The sequence below is a fragment of the Leuresthes tenuis genome, unplaced genomic scaffold (genome assembly GCF_036924035.1).
Source record: "Leuresthes tenuis unplaced genomic scaffold, fLeuTen1.0.hap1 SCAF_14, whole genome shotgun sequence".
Classification (NCBI taxonomy): domain Eukaryota; kingdom Metazoa; phylum Chordata; class Actinopteri; order Atheriniformes; family Atherinopsidae; genus Leuresthes; species Leuresthes tenuis.
This window is the reverse complement of record NW_027325368.1, coordinates 32,933,135-32,951,013: the sequence shown is the minus strand read 5'-3', so window position 1 is coordinate 32,951,013 and position 17,879 is coordinate 32,933,135. Positions and strand designations below refer to the sequence as shown.

The following is a 17,879-nucleotide window of genomic DNA, read 5'->3' as shown; positions in this document are numbered from 1 at the left end:
GCTTTGTGATCATCTGGGTTTTTCATTCACCTAATTGAGAATTTTTCGGTTTATTAGAAGAAAAAAGAAAATTCTTATTTGTTCCATGTTGTAAACAGCAGACTAATGTCACTTTACATTTTGTTCTAAGTGGCCTACAAAGTATTGTTGTGTCTACAGCTTGGTGTTGTGGAGTGACTTTGACAGTGAGGTGGGACTGTTTGCTTTTGTGGCATGATATTTGCCTGCTTGCTCCTCAAAAGCAGACTGCAGTCTGTTCTTGGCCAGGTATTGGCTGCAGGAGCAGAATGTGTGATAGAAAGAGGGGGAGAGGCCAGCGATATCTGTGGAGATGTAGGATAGAACCTCTGGAGATGCCTGGTTATAGTATCTGATCTGAACAAAACAGCAAAATCATAGTGCTTAGGTTTTCTTAAGATTATGTGTAAAACAGTTAAAACTGTCTTTGTCTCACCAGTGACATGTTGTTTTTTGTCTTCAGTATAGTAAGACAGAACCTCTCCTCTGTTATATCCCTCAAAGGGAGGATAAGAGGGCAGGGACACTGAACGCAGAGAAATGACGTATGGATCTCTAAGTAGGGAAAAAAAACAAAAACAACGGAGTGACTGTAAATCCTGTAGAGGTGGATAAAGTTAAATCTTCCAGACAGTCATGCCACTAACCCGCTGCCACATTTTTTTGAAAAAAAACAACAAAAATCCTTGTTGTGACTTGGCTAATATATATAGCTATGTAGAACTTTCACACACAATAAGTTAAGTTCATTAAGGTTTGTGGGCATTTCTTCATGCACAGCTCTCTGAAGGTCCCAACACAGCTTTTCAATCAGGCTGAGGTCTAGTCTTTGACAGGGCCATTGCAACACCTTGGATTTTCTCATTTTCAGACATTCTGTGGTAGATCATTTGTAAAGCTTCCCTAATCCTCTTCAGTGCATTTTGCTCTTGATCTTGAATACACTCTCTTGATCAATTTTGGGGTGGTTTCAGGAGAATTTAAAAACAACTGCTGAACCACTCTGCTATCTTACAAGAATTCGGTTAAAACTTAGTAAAATAGAATACATAATAACTTGTGATTCGGGGTCCCACATCAGATAGAAGTTGTGACGTGTTGTATTTACTCAGCCCACTCATTTATGGAAAAGATAAGATTGGTCAATTTCACTGCCACTTTACATAGACCCCTCACTGAATTACTGGATAGTGGGTCTGCACCACTATATACTAGCGCAACCACCAGCGTGCTTGCTAGTTCCCATTCCATAACAGCACATGTTTGGCTGTATGTTTCAAAGCTAATCCCAAAAGGTTCTGTGTGGTTGCCATCTGAGGTAACACTGGCTGAGGTGGCCATGACATGACTGATATCAAGCCATAGAAATCTTTCTTTTCCAAGTAGTTTTTGCTCAACTAAGAGGTGGGCATGACGTTATTGTCTTACTATATGACAAAATTAGGACCCATCAGATCCTGGCGTAATAGCATTACACATAACAAGATGGAGGGATAATCATGTTGGTTCAATTTTACAAACTGCAGCAATTTTACAACTGTAAGGACTTTTTGTACAGAGGTATCTATCTGCGTAACTCTCAAGCCAGCACAGTGAAGGACTTGGGGTGTCTTTCAACACAGGCAGATAAGTAGTCCTCCAAAACTCTACATGTGCATTTGCAAAGTTCCAACAGAGAGAGTTTGCAGAGGTATGTTCAAAGCATAAGAGTGGCTTCCCTCTAGAAACCTGGAGACATCTCCAGACAGATGATGCAATTAGATGTGGTTTATCAAGTCGAACTGTCAGTAGGAACAGTGATATGTGTTATGTCAAGGAACATAGAAAAACTAATTCTACTACTTATTTAGGATGGCTTTTAATACCCAGTAGTATGATGACACTTTTATCTTATCTTATTTGATTTTGTTGTATTCTATTGCTTTTATTGTTCTTTTATTGTTTTTACTTATTCTTTTCTTTATTCATTATCTGCTGTAAAGCACTTTGGTACACCGAAAGGATTGTTGTAAAGGGCTGTATAAATAAAGTACATTTACATTTACAATTCTCTGAAGGTGAAATTACCCTGTTGCTTCCACTGGTGGACAGGTCACTGACCGAGTAGTTTTTGAACTGTACCCAACAATAAATAGTTTTTTGGTGATTGCTCTGTAAGTATGTATTTCTTGTCAACAAATAATATCCGATTGTCTTGTTTCTTGGGATACTTAATTCTGATTCTTCACTTCTTTGAAAGAAAGAATTCAAATTCATCTTGGAAGTCAAATTTCTTACATGATTGTCTTGAAAAAAGGTTTTGCAGAATGGCACAACATGTGAGCAGTAACAACCTTGACCTTTTGAATCACTTGGTGTTTAAAAAACAGGATAAAATAACAATAACTGAGCCAACAGTTAGGAAAGTATTTAAGGAGTCAGATATAGTATAGTATCCATACTTATAGTATAAGTTGTTGGCACACACTAACACGTTTTTGCTAACTTCTACTAAACAGTGCCCTCAGAAATAAAGTCTATCTACAGGGTTCTTCTAAGCTCTGAGGTTTGAAGTCAGTGTAACAATGGGGGCTACTTTTTCCATCTGACAACAGCATTTCCCATGAGAAACTCACTTTATGGTTCTGGCAGGTCCAATGCTTGCAGGGAAAAATTAGAGTTAGGGTCAGGGGTAGGGCATTAAACTTTGTACAATACTTTTAGTCTTACTCTTCAAAGCAGGACCACAAGTACAACACTCAGGCATCAAGGTCCTGAACTACCATCTATATTTCCAGCACTGAGGAGAATCAGTCATGTGTTCACTCAATGACCTCTAAATGTAAAGAAAAAGAGCATGCCAAGCCTGATTTTCTTCTAAGTCTGCACATGTCTGTGTGTATGTCAGCATTACTTATAATGCACGTCCCAACTCGTTCTGCTGCTCAGTTCAGCTAGCAGAAAAAAGGCTCTGTGAGCAGGAATGTCCACCACTGCTTCCACCCTGAAACTCAACGTGGACTTCTGCTCTACTGTGTAAAGACGAACCTATAAACAATAAAATCACATTAAATATCTCGCTTTTTGACTGGAACAGGAGAAAAGGATACTAATACTCATAGAATAAGGATAAGGATAAAAACTCCAAAACCTCATCTTTTTCTGTACTTAGACGCCAGTTGTTCTTAGCTGCCCGCATCTTCAGAGCTGACATATTGTTATAGCTGAGATACACCTGCACACATAAACGTAGAGACCACATGCATTAATTATGACAAACACTTATTTATATATAAATACCTTATAGGTGAAGGTGCACTCACCTGTGCTCACCTCACCCCAACTCCACTAACAAGTAGAGAATTAGTCACTTTATATTCTTGTGTTCATATGCACAGGCTGGGGAAAAAAAGTCAGGTATGTTGCTCCGTCTTTTAACCCACTCTTTAGCTTGCTGAAGTTTTTTTTTTCATGAAGCATCTATAGTAGAACCTCATCAGAATTGTGTTTCAGCAATTCAGTTATATAACGCAAATAGATTAACTTATTTGGGGGCTGCATATGACTACTGTAAAGCTATTCTTACCATCTTTTTTTCTACCTGAATATAGATATTGGCATTAATAGAAGTACGCTTTGAAAACTATTAACACTTCACAGTGTATAACATAAATGAGATCCAAAACAAAGTGAAGGTAAAGATGCCCTTCTGTGTGATTTTGAGATAGCATATTTGTAGAACATTAAGGTGTGAGTATCCAGGTTTTCATATTAAAGTACAGAATAAGGGCTAGAAAAGGATGATGTTCTTGAGCAGTGAACTTTTAGTCTTACTGTGAATAGAAATCAATCAAAATAAAATCACATTATAGAAAATTTACATTTACAATTACAAAATACAGTAATTCAATTTTAACAGCTCATTGAATGATCACTGGGAATTATTAACACTTTTTTGTGAGCTATACTGATGAACGTAGGACATGATAGCATTGTGGGTAGTGACTGCAACAACAAATTAGTTCAATAAAGCAAGTCAAAGCTGTAGTTGACATCTTATCTGCTGTTTAAGTTAGTGAAGCCGGTGTTACAGTGTTCTGTAGTTTAATCTCACTAATGCTCTGTAAAAAAAGTTGAGCTTATATAAAACATAGTGAGAAATGATTTCATATCAACTATCATGCATACATAAAAAACAAAAAGTGAAATACTGTAAACACTGTTTTATGTATTACCATTTCACGATTAGGTGAAAAAGAACACCGTCTTTCAGTTCTGAGGCTTTCTGTATCAGGACATGATAAATAAAATAAAAAAATCTGGTCCTTATAATCAGGTAAATACAACCTTTTTCATTTTAAAGAGGGTTTCTTTTTCATAAAACTGTATGTATGCATTTAATGTGTTATGGTTCAATTTAAAAAAACATGCTAAATCACAATCATTTAGCTGTTTTTGTTTGTAATAACTGAAATTATTGCTTTGCATGTTGACGCATACTTTCCACAGAGCTATGTATGTTTGCATATCTTCCTGCTACACAGTTCACCCCACAATATGACACTCATTTGCAGAAGTAAATAAAAGTAGAGTCAGTTGCAATATACCACAGGATATTATTTAAATTTTAAAGACTATCTGTGGTGACTTCATGACCAATGAGTTAAACCTATAATTATGCTCCAAAACATATGGTTGGAGATTTATTTGTTTTAATTTTGGCACAAGTAGTTTATTTCCATTTCACAAAAGAAAACACTTACTAACACCTCCCCATGAAAACTACAAAGAAAGTTTTGCTATAAAGTACAAGCGGTCTACTCTAGGTCAATCATTTTTCTTTTGTTATGGATTCAGAGACATAACATATGAGTACTACAGGGCTTTACTTCACCATACTGTGTATTTCTGTTTATGTTATCAGTTGCAGTTTTGGCAATATAGATGAGTCAGCATAGTTGAGGTCAGTGAACAAAGCTTTGCCTAAAATCTCAAATTTTAGCCACTGAATATGAGTCAGTGTAACCCACCAGAAATGATTTGCTTGTGAGAGTAAGATCACCCTAATCTTTTTTTCTTTCAATGAATGCATTACTTTACACATACGACACAAAATGAGCGGCACCCACTGTGTTACCAGAACTCACCTGATTTGTGGGATCCCAGGGAACAGAGAGAGGAACCTCACTCTGCTTGCGAGAAATTATATATTTCCTGCAAGACAAAAAGAAAGTGATTCAAGCATTTTTGATTGACAGAAGTTCCTTTAAATCAAAACAGTGATACTACAACTTTACATCTGCTCGTGGAACTTTAAATCAATACTTAGTGTCATGCCAAACTACATAGGGCTTTAAAACGTTCAGTACCTCCTTTTAAGTAGAAACAAGCAAACATCACGCAAACTATGTCAACCTTGGACACCTCATTGTCAAGCAAACAACATAGAACAGTCTTTAGTAAGTATGTAAAGAAACTTTACAAAATATATTTCACCTGTCCAGTCTGATTTTTTTCTTGGCTATTGCCTCTTGGAATCTCCTCTCACCTTCCTATCAATGCAAGACAGACAGAGAGTCACTCAGTTACCTTTTTTTTCTTAACCACTTGTTTATGTCTCCCTTTTTGCTATTCTAGACTGCAAGCACGTCTCAGTCCAGGCCACAGGCAAGGTGATGGCGACCCTCGTTGTACAGGAGCGAGCGAGATGGCTCAGCCTTGCTAACTTGACCGACAGGGAGCGGGATGACATACTGGATATGCCAATCGTCCTGGAGGGCATTTTCGGCTCTGCATTGTGTAGCGAACTCAAGTGTGGAATTTAATACAAACTTAAGACTTGGAAATCTCCCACATTCCGGAGTGGAGATGTTCGTGTGTAAGGACCAGAGATCCTCAAATTTACAACAACCTTTGCCCATGTAAGCATTTTGGTGGAGTTTCTCAGCCCCTCTTTCCACAGACCTGTGCCATAAATTTAGATGAATGCATTAATGACTTAGTGCTAACTAAACTGAACAAACAACTGACTCTCTCAGGAGAGTATTGGAGAAAACCAGCTCAGGAAAACTTCTGACCTTATCTGGGTCAAAGTAAACGAATGGTGACATTTGCCCTGACTCTGATCCAAACCAGAATCAGATGCCTCATGGAACTTTTAAAATAACCTTACCCAGATTCACTTTCAGCTGAATCTTGAAACTGTATTACATGTACTTTTTAAGTTCTTTCAGGTTCTCAGTGAAATCACAACCGGCATTTTTAAGACCTTGTTCACGATAGTACGTGGAAGGATACTGAAGAAGTCATTATTTAAGAAACTGACTAATCGGCTTATGGAGCCACATTGCCTCCTAGTGGTCCGTAGTACTGAATAGTTAAACCCAAAATGGAGTCAACAATTTTTATATGACATGTGACCTTTGTATGAAGTAATGTAGCTGTTAACCAATGTTTCCTGCTGTTTCTTATTGTATTCCATGTTTAACACAGGAAGATAACATTGCTTGGTTCGTTATTCATACATCATAACTTTACAGATATCCATCTGAATTTTGAGACTCATAATCATTACCTATATCACGTTACATTGTTATTTGATGTCTTTATATCTTAAGTTCATGCTATATCTTTAACCTTTATATCTTAACAAGTTATGATGTGTTCAGAATCCTCTGAACAAATGTTTATGAAACGGAGGAATAAAGAAAACAAATTTTGAGAGTTTGGCGGAGTCTTTGAAAAAAGATGATAGAGATAGAGTTTTGGCAGAGTTAAGAAATTAAGTAACCACAAAAATGGCAGGAGAGGAAGATGAGTAGGAAGAAAAAGATCCGAACAAAGACAGAAAGAGAAGAAGAATGTAGTAGATACGTTTTGTGTTTTTCGTCCGCCCGTCATCATCCTGTCTTCTCTCTCTGTCGCACGTTTTCCTTTTACTGTTGTTGCTGCACGCGTCCTAGGTTTGCTCACCCAGAGAGCCAGCGTTAAGCTTGTCAACCTTTTTGTCAATCTTTTGTGAATTTAAGTTCACCTCATAAGAGTTGGTGAGCAACCAAAACCAATTACAAACACTTGACAATTCTTGTCATTTTGTGGTGAATTCCCCGACACCCCATTCCGCTCCCGTTGCACGGAGAAGCAGCAACCTGTCTCAGACAACTTGAATGTCCCCAAAGTCACCCATGACAAAGGAAGGCCTTGAGACGCAGAACCGAGAGGGACCCACTCGGACCCGCTGGAAATCACCTGGTATTGAGCTGACTTAACAGAACGAAGGTGTCAACCAAGTAAGATCCACCCTGTTCTTACATTCCAGACAGTATGGTGGGTGTCGAGAGAATTCACTGTTAAACTGATAAATTGAAGCTGTATTCCAAGCTGTTAGCCTTTAACTTCAAATAGCAACAAACCCAACTATTTGAATAATTCAAGTATCCATCCATTCGATTCAATTAAATTCATTTTTATTTATATAGCGCCAAATTACAACAATTGCCATCTCAAGGCACTAACATAATATAGTCCAATTCAAGCCAATTGGAATTTAATTAATTATAATCATAATCCAATGAAATCCAATTAATTAATTTCAAAATAATCCAATTAATTCACATAGAGCCAATTCAAAAACAATATCCTAGCTAAGGAAACCAACAGATTGCACCGAAACTTGTCTTCAGTCCAATCTCCCGTCCTGAGCGTGCCTGTGGCGACTGTGGAAAGGAACGACTCCCTTTTAACAGGAAGAAACCTCTGGCAGAACCAGACTCAGGAAGGGTGGCCATCCGCCTCGACCAGCTGGGGTTTGAGAAGACAGAAAAGAGGGAAAAGAGGGGGGAAAAACACCATAACACCATTCAAAGGATACCTGTTGGAACAGGGAAACACAAGTTAATAACCACAATAATGTCACATGTACATAAAATCAATTTAAAAATTAAACAGGGGGAAAAGAGAGCAAAGTGAGGAAAGGTGTGACAGATGAGGTCCCCCAGCAGTCTAAGCCTATAGCAGCTTAACTATGGGATGTTTCAGGATCACTTGAGCCATCCCTAACTATAAGCTTTATCAAAAAGGAAAGTTTTAAGCCTAATCTTAAAAGTGGAAAGGTTGTCTGCTTCCCGGACATTTACTGGCAGCTTATTCCACAAGAGAGGGGCCTGATAACTGAAGGCTCTACCTCCCATTCTACTTTTAGAAACTCTGGGAACAACAAGTAAACCTGCAGTTTGGGAGCAAAGTGCTCTGTTAGGAAAATATCTTACAATGAGATCTTTAAGATATGATGGAGCTCGGTCATTAAGAGCTTTATATGTGAGGAGAAGAATCTTAAATTCTATTCTGAATTTAACAGGGAGCCAATGAAGAGAAGCTAAAACTGGAGAAACATGATCTCTCCTGTTAGTTCCCATCAGCATTTTGGATCAGCTGGAGGCTTTTCAAAGAATATGTGGGACAGCCCAATAATAAGGAATTACAGTAGTCCAATCTTGAAGTAACAAATGCATGAACTAGTTTCTCTGCATCACCCTGAGACAGGATGTTCCTGATTTTTGCAATATTACAAAGGTGAAAGAAGGCAGTCCTAGAAACCAGTTTTATATGTGCGTCAAATGATAAATTCTGGTCAAAAATAACTCCAAGGTTCCTCACTGTAGAACTAGAAGCCAAGGAAATACCATCTAGAGTAACTATATAACTAGACAATTTCTCCCTGAAGCGCTCAGGTCCAAAGAGAAAAACTTCAGTTTTGTGTGAATTTAGAAGCAGACAGTTCTGAGTCATCCAGGTCTTTATGTCTTTAAGACATGCTTGTGGAAGCATGTATAAAGTAAAAATGGAAGCAAGTATACGGTAAAAAGAATCAGTCCAAGCACAGAACCCTGAGTAATTCCATGACATATTCTGGTGTGTGAGGAAGATTCTTCATTTACAAGAACAAACCGGAATCTATCAGATAAATATGACTTAAACCAGCCTAATGCAGTTCCTTTAATCCCAATAACATGTTCAAGTCTCTGTAACAGAATGCTGTGATCGATCGTATCAAATGCAGCACTGAGATCCAACAGGACAAGCACAGAAACAAGTCCGCTATCAGAGGCTAAGAGGAGATCATTGGTAACTTTCACCAGTGCTGTTTCTGTGCTATGATGCACTCTGAATCCTGACTGAAACTCTTCAAACAGATTATTTCTATGTAAATGACCAAAAGGTTGAACTGCAACTATTTTTTCAAGAACTTTAGACAAAAAAGGGAGATTGGATATAGGTTGATAATTAGCCAACACTTCTGAATCAAGAGTAGGTTTTTTAAAGTAAAGGTTTAATTACAGCAACCTTAAAAGTCTGAGGTACATATCCTGTCAACAAAGACTGATTGATCAAATCCAATATGGAAGTGTCAGTTAAGGGGAAAACCTCCTTGAACAGTCTGGTTGGGATTGGGTCTAACATACAAGTTGATGGTTCAGAAGAGACTATTGCTGTTGTTAGCTCAGAGAGATCAACTGGGCAGAAGCTGTCTAAATACAAATCAGGTTCGAAAGATACTTCTAAAGCTGCTGTACTTGAAGATACATCAGTGATAACAGTGGGAAGGATTCCATTAATCTTCTCTCTGATAGAAACAATTTTATTGATGAAGAATCTCATGAAATCATCACTGCTGAGAGTTAAAGGAATACATGGCTCAACAGAGCTTGGACTCTTTGTCAGCCTGGCAACAGTGCTGAAAAGAAACCTGGGATTATTCTTATTCTCTTCTATCAATGATGAATAATAAGCAGTTCTAGCTTCACAAAGGGCTTTCTTATATGTTATTAAATTATCTTTCCAGACTAATTGAGACTCTTCTAAATTAGAGGAACGCCACTGTCTCTCCAGCTTTCTTGCAGTCTGCTTTAACGCACGCAGCTGTGAATTATACCAAGGAGCAACCTCTTCTGACTGATCACCTTCCTTTTCAGAGGGGCAACATTGTCCAGTGTTGTACGCATTGAAGCTATAGTGCTGTCAACAAGAGAGTCAAGTTCTACTGGAGTAAAATTTAGGTAGCCGTCCTCTGTCATATCAGCACATGGCAGTGAAGAAAAGGATGATGAAATCAACTCTTTAAAACTGGTTACAGCATTCTCTGATAGACACCTTCTATATGTAAAATTCTTCTCAGAAGTCGTACAGTCCGGTAGTGTAAATTCAAACGTTATCAAAAAATGGTCAGACAAGACAGGGTTATGAGGGAACACTGTTAACTGTTCACTCTCAATGCCATAAGTCAGCACAAGGTCAAGGGTATGATTAAGGCAGTGAGTAGGTCTGTGAACACTTTGAGAAAATCCAATAGAGTCTAATATAGAATTAAAGTTAATATCTAGGCTGTCATTTTCAACATCTACATGAATATTAAAGTCACCCACTACAGTGACTTTATCTGTACTCAGCACTAACGGGGATAAAAACTAAAGACAGAAACTCAGAATAAGGGCCAGGTGGACGATACACAACAACAAACAAGAGGTTTTTGTGATTTCCACTTTGGGAAAAACTGAGAATCAGTGATTCAAAAGAGCTAAAGCTAATCTTGGGTCTAGGACTGATTAGTAACCCCGATCTGAAGATAGCTGCCACTCCTCCTCCTCTGCCTGTGGTTGGAGGAACGTGAACATTTAAATAGTCAGAGGGAGTTGATTCATTAATGCTAACATGATCCTCCTGCTGCAGCCAGGTTTCTGTAAGACAAAATATATCAATATGATGATCACAGATCAAATCATTCACTAACAGAGACTTCCAAAGGAGAGATCTAATATTCAGCAAACCACATTTAATAGTTTGATGTTTTTGTTCAGTTAAAGTTTTTGTTTTAATTTTTTTTGCACAAGAAGATTTGCTCCTTTTGTGTTTTTTGATTGGGGGGGCAGCATCAGGTGGGAAGCCGCAGAGAAGTGTGTAAGACTACAACTCTGCATCCTGGTCTCAACCCTGGGTTGTCATGTTTTTGGATGACTAATAAATTCGTCCATATTTCAAGAAATGAGAAGAGCTCCTTTCAAAGTGGGATGGATGCCGTCTCTCCTCATCAGACCAGGTTTTCTCCAGAAAGATTGCCAATTATCTATGTAGCCCACGTTGTTTGCTGGACACCATCTAGACAACCAGCGATTGAATGAGGACATGCGGCTAAACATGTCATCACTGGTCAGATTTGGCAGGGGTCCAGAGAAAACTACGGAGTCCGACATTGTTTTGGCAAAATTACACACCGATGCAACATTACCTTTAGTGACCTCTGATTGGCGTAACCGGGTGTCATTACCGCAGACGTGAATAACTATTTTACCGTATTTACGCTTATCCTCAGCCAGCAGTTTTAAATAGGAGTCTACATCGCCCACTCTGGCCCCTGGAATACATTTGACTATGGTCGCTGGTGTCTCTAATGCCACGTTTCTGACTATAGAGCTGCCAATTACCAGGGTTTTGTCCTCAGCGGGTGTGTCGCTGAGTGGGGAAAATCTATTTGAAACGTGGACAGGTTGATGGTGAACCACGGGCTTGACTTTAGGACTATGACTACTTTTCCTGACAGTCACCCAGCCACTCTGAGGTCCCAGCTGCTCGGGATCTGCTAGGGGACTACTAATAGAGCTAGCTAGGCTAGTTGGCTTTACACTTGCTAAAGGTGCCTGGCTCGCTTTCGGATGGTTTTCAACAGTGCAGAGCCGAGCTTCCAATTCAGATAACCTCGCCTCCAAAACTACAAAAAGACTACATTTGATACATTCAATACCATTATCACTCAAGGAAGCAGAGGAGTAACTAAACATACCGCTACAAAGTGAAAAATAAAGACTAAAGATCTGTAAGAGTGAGCATTAGAATATAACAAGTATGCAATAGAGTCAACTATGCAAGATGTGTAAATTACAGGGAGAAATAAGGTGATTATTAGTAGTTCAAGAGGAGCAAGAAATATCACAGTGCACACACAAGGCAACAGGAAGTGATGCAATACGTCTTACCGCAAAGCAAAGTCGGCGAGAGAACAATGAACAACCCAGTGATGATCCCTTCCCTTTGTTCTTTTCCATTCAGTAAGTGTTATGTCTTAAGATTCATGTCTTTGGTCATATCATGATTTTAATAAATGGTTTTATATATATATACATATATAAAATCAACCAGTGTGCTTTACGTATTTGTAAGTCCAACCAAACGAGAATTCACGAGTAGCGACTATATGAGACTGGAATTAATTAATTATTAATTAATTTAACATACCAGAATTGTAAGATTCTGTCTTTTTCCTTCGATGGAAGGTGGTGCCCAAAAACAAGGTAAAATAAGGCTTATTCAGATAGTGAGAACTTCACATCCCGCTACAATTGGCCAAGATGCAGCAGAGATGTGAGGCGAAGATGGGGGTGTGTTACGAATACTCTGTTCTCCCGTTCGGCCTGTCTCTCAGCCCGAGGCTTTTCATACGGTGCACAGAGGCCGCTATTGCCACGCTTAGACACCAGGGCGTAAGGCTGGCCATGTATTTGGACGATGGGCTCCAGCTGGCGCAGTCAGAACAGGAGGCCAGGATTCACACGCACATTGTCACAAAACACCTAATAGATTTTGGTTTTGTGATAAATACAGAGAAGAGCCAACTCTCTCCGACACAAGAGAAATCCTTTCTGGGATTATCCCTGCGCTCCGTGCCATTCACTGCTCGCCTCTCGGAGGAGAGAGTGAAAACTTTCAAAGCTTGCTTCGCACAGGTCCGTCGACACAGGTCCATCCAGTTCAGACTGTGTCTTGGGCTGCTGGGTCTGATGGCTTCAGCCATCCTCGTGACCTGTCTCGGCCGCCTTCACATGCGGGAATTTCAGTGCTGGGTTGCTGCACTCAGGCTGGATCCCGTACACGGTAGATAACGGTCACGGCGGGTTGCGTGATGGCTCTGCGCCACTGGTGGGTCTTGTTCAGAAAAGTGGTCACTACAGATGGCATTTACGAGGGCAGGTCTGTGAGAGGACGCTGGAGCCAGACTCTCCAACGTCTTTACATAAACTTTCTTGAGCTCAGGTCAGTGTGAGCTGTTCTTCTCCCTGCGCACTCTGGATGCTCCCCTGGGCGTAGACGCACTACCGCACGCTTGGCAGGGATATATCGGATGCTATGTTCCACCCACACCCGGAGTCACTGCAACTGTGGGCCTGGCCTTTGTGGGGCTCAGTTTGACCACCGCTGGGCTCTGTCAGAGTGTGGTTACCACTATCCAAAACGCCAGGGCTCCCTCCACTAGATCTCTGTACAACTCTAAGGTTAGGTTCACACTGCAGGTCTTAATGCACAATTCCGATTTACTGCTCAAATCCGATTTTTTGTTTGGCTGTTCACATTACCTCTTTAAATGTGGCCTGTCTACGGATTGCTGTGTGAACAGCTCACGTTCCTAACGTAACCCGCATGCGCAGTTGATCATTGATGACATCACGCCCATAGACCACCCACAATGATTTACTAAAGCGACCATGGCAACGGCAACCGGTACTGCAGGACTGTATGGCTTAATGCTAAAAATCAGGGCTCACGAGACACACGCATTTCAACAAGTTCTCATGCTCACACGCCACACATGGTATTTCTCACGCTGAAAAAAAAAGTAGAATATTAATTTCTCTGGCACGTTGCTATCGCTATGGAAATGGCAGGAAACAAGCATGCCTCCCATGAGTCTGAATAGACCAACACTAATAATAATCTAAGTAATAAAAGACCTGTCCAAAACTACGCCAGGTAGACGATCGCTAGGAGGTGCTGTGAGGCTTCAGGCAGAGGTGGGGTTTCCCCCAATGTGCTTGAGCGATCGACGGGAGCAGTGCAGCGTGGGTCAGAATGACGTCAAAGTCGCATTAAATGCGACCCGACTGTTAAGACTGCGGTCGCATTAAAAAAAAAAAATCAGATACGTATCCGATTCAGTACCACATTTAAAAGTGGCCTGATTCCAATTCAAAGAGGTCAGATTCAATGCGACTTGTGCTGTTCACACTGTCAAAAGCAAATCGCATATGGGTCACATATGAGCGAAAAAAATCGGATTCATGTCACTGGTGACCGTAGCCTATGTGGGGAGTGTTTGAGCGGTGGTGTCTTGAACGGAGCTACATCCCCTTTCAGTGTTCTGTGTCAGCAATACTGTTGTTTTTACAGGACCTGACTGATAAAGGAAAAGCCTTTTCCACAGTTAAGGTTTATCTGGCAGCTATAGCGGCTTGCCATGTAGGATTTGGGGACAAAACAGCGGGCCAACACCCTTTGGTGTGCTGGTTTATGAGGGGCGTGCACAGGCTTCTCCCTGTCTCCAGACCACTGATGCCTCCGTGGGATTTAGCGGTGGTTCTAGAGGGGCTTAGAGGCCCCCCATTTGAGCCATTGCTGGAAGCGAGTCTCAAACATCTGTCCCTTAAGACAGTGTTGTTACTGGCTCTCGCCTCTGCAAAGCGAGTGAGTGATATGCATGCGTTCTCTGTGAGCCCTGCATACGTACAGTTCGCCCCAGTGAATTTGCGTGTGGTTCTGAAGCCCAACCCGGTCTTTGTACCTAAGGTGGTGGGTTCATGTTCCCCGACTGAGCTCGCAGCGTTCACCGCTTCTCCCAGTGAGCAGCGAGCGCACATCCTGTGTCCCGTTCGAGTACAGAGCATCAGGAAGAGCAATCAGCTCTTTGTCTCCTGGGCTGAACCCCAAAATGGATAGCCGGTCACAAAGCAGCGCCTCGGCCACTGGGTGGTGGAGGCTATAGTTTTGGCATATACTAACAGGGGTCTGCAGCTGCCGGCGGGTTTACATACGCACTCTACCCGCAGGATGGCCGCATCCTGGGCTTTATTTAGGAGAGTCTGTTCAGGACATTTGTTCAGCAGCGAGTTGTTCCTCGCATCTGACTTTTGTTCGGTTCTACATGCTTGACGTGTCAGGGCCGTGCGAGGCTAGCGCGGTCCTGCAGTTATAACTGGAACCCGTGGATCCTCCCCACTGGTCGGTACTTGTTCGATAAGCTGTCTGGCAAGACTGGATCTACCATATCCCATAGTGAACATTAGTGAATATTATGAAGTAGAACGTTTGGTTATCTAACATAACCTCAGTTCTTAGAGTAATATGAGCGAGGTGTCTCACCAGATGACCCTTCTTGCTGGGTGGTGAGAAGAGGTTTGCTTGTTGAATTGAGTGAGTGTGCACACGCTATTTATAGTAAGTGGGACTACTGAGTGCAGTGCGGATTAACACCTTCACTGGCCAATCAAGCTTGGTGAATTGAGATAAATGCTTCTATAAGGGCTGGAAAAGGCTGCATCCCATAGTGAGACACCTAGCTTATATTACTCTAAGAACTGAGGTTATGTTAGATAACCAAACGATTTCAAACTATCAAGACTGCATTTATGAGTGAATTGTATTTTTTTTTTGGGTAGAAACTAACTAATAGATATACCTGCCATCATGGTCGGTCATAGGATCTTACAAGTCTTTGTCAGAAACCCCATAGTAACTCCAACCTCAACTTCAAAATCCATATCTGAATGGACTCATCCCACTGATGACTGATTGGACAGAGATCTGAGGAACGTCGAGGCCAGATCAATGCCTTGACCTTTTTCCTGTTTTCTTCCGACCATTTCTAAGCGGTTTTAGGGGTGTAGCAGGACACACTGTTCTGCTGAAGGAAGGTCAGTACCACTGTGATATTGTTTGACATGGGGGTGAGCTTTGTCCACAACAATGTTAAATAATACCAGGACACAAGATTTCCTAGCAGAACATTGCAATATAAAGAGATAATCAAAGTTGTAGCTTAAGCTACTTAATGTTAAGTCAGTTTATATAATACAGGGAATAATAAATAGTGATTCATTATCAGAAAGGATTAGGGTTTTCTATTAATGAACTTACCATAGGTTCTGGTTGTATCCGTGGAAGTGGACATGGCTTCCCATTGTCGTCAAGCACCTCAAAGGTCATGAAGGCAGAGTTTATGTGTCGGTTAGGCCCATCCTCCTTGTAGGCGTCAGCACGTACCCCCACCTCCATGCTGCAGGTAAGATATGCATACACTTTTTTGAAACTAGTCTCAAATTCTTTCTCAAAATTTCTTCTTTATTGCTGCACAAGACCCCTAAATTTCCAGCTGATATTATCACTCACGGTTATGCCCCCTTGACGTCCCTCTTATTTTATCTTTATTTTATCCCTTTAGTTTATCTTCTGCATCTTAACAACAGTACTTGGACACTTTGAAAGGCCTACCTGTTTTTGAAGGCATTGTTGACTATAGCTCTCAGTAACAGCCTGTCTCCAACCTGAGAGGGTCCTCGAAAAGTGAACATGTCAATGGTTCGAAGAGTCGGATGAGCCTGACGCAGCCGACTGCACCATAGTAGAAAGTTGTAAAAGTTAAATGAGGCAAGCTTCCCTTTCCTCTACACAGCAGGTCTGTAAATGGACTTTGAAGAGAACAAAAGACACCTGTCCTTCAGTCACCAAGTTTATTCCTGATGCAGTCGTACTGGCTGATTAGGACTGTTAGGCTCTATAGCTGCTAATATTTTCAAACTTTATAATTTTTTATTAAGTTAATAATCATGATGTCATTATTCTAAACTGACCATAGGAGTGTCCATCTCATTTGTCTCTGGAATGGCCCTGTGATGGACTGGTGACCTGTCCAGGGTGTACCCTGCCTTTTGTATAGTTGTAGCAGAGACAAGGACAGAGCCTTGATTTTGTACCACACATTCAAATATATTCAGTTTTCTATAATATAATACAAAAACGGCAACACATCCTCCCATTTCAAAGGCTAGAACCAGATAAATGTTTTTTCTCTTTTTTTCCCACTATTTTTACTTGATAGAAGGACGTAAATGTTTATTCCATTGCTGAACAGTGCCTCTTGTACTGGAGAGCATCAAGGACAATCTCAAAAAACACAGTTGCAAACTGCCAGGGTTTCATATATAGTCTGTCTGTCAAAGTCTGTCAAACTTCTCTGGTATGAGCATACATGTCTATGCACAAATAAACTACGGGCTTATCTGGTCAACTATCACATCCTGTATTACTCTCTGTGACACAAGCAAACTTCCGAGGTGTTCCTTTTTCCCTTGCAACATCCATCTAGCTATTATTAATAAGCACAGTGTATTTCTTTCATACACACAGATATATTGTGGGAAAAAATACACAGTGTCAGGAGGAAAAGGAAACACAAAGTGAAATCAACGAAAGCAGACACATTATCAGAGAGGAAAGTATTTGTGTTACCATAAAAGCTGTTTAGCTTACCATCTTATACTGCCAACTACAGTTACTAGTGTATGTCACAAAAGCTCTATAAACTGTGCCTTGCGGTCCAGTGAACACATCCACATCCTACACCCAGGTGTGTATAGGTACATCATGAGTATGTTTTTGCATTTGTGTGCAAGCTAAACTTCTGTAACCCTAAAAAAATTCAACAAAGAATTTAAGATCCATCCATCCATCATCTGCCGCTTATCCGGGGGTCGGGTCGCGGTGGCAGCAGCTTGAGCAGAGAAACCCAGACGTCTCTGTCCCCGGCCACTTCCTCCAGCTCTTCCGGGGGGACCCCGAGGCGTTCCCAGGCCAGCCGAGAGACATAGTCTCTCCAACGTGTCCTGGGTCTCCCCCGGGGTCTCTTCCCAGTGGGACGTGCCCGGAACACCTCCCCAGGGAGGCGCCCAGGGGGCATCCTAACCAGATGCCCGAGCCACCTCATCTGACTCCTCTCAATGCGGAGGAGCAGCGGTTCTACTCCGAGCCCCTCCCGGATGACTAAGCTTCTCACCCTATCTCTAAGG

General features: G+C 41.0%; 1 protein-coding gene across 1 annotated transcript; it reads right to left on the bottom strand.

The window, feature by feature from the left end:
* Nucleotides 1-78: 78 nt before the first annotated feature.
* On the bottom strand, nucleotides 79-16,679 carry acot11a (acyl-CoA thioesterase 11a). Its single transcript, XM_072364093.1, is given in 10 exon segments — nucleotides 79-375; nucleotides 455-491; nucleotides 493-617; nucleotides 2,911-3,045; nucleotides 3,149-3,232; nucleotides 5,145-5,211; nucleotides 5,494-5,549; nucleotides 15,952-16,090; nucleotides 16,306-16,478; nucleotides 16,665-16,679. Coding segments are annotated over 10 exon segments (1,053 nt in total). The 3' UTR covers nucleotides 79-153.
* Nucleotides 16,680-17,879: the final 1,200 nt, after the last annotated feature.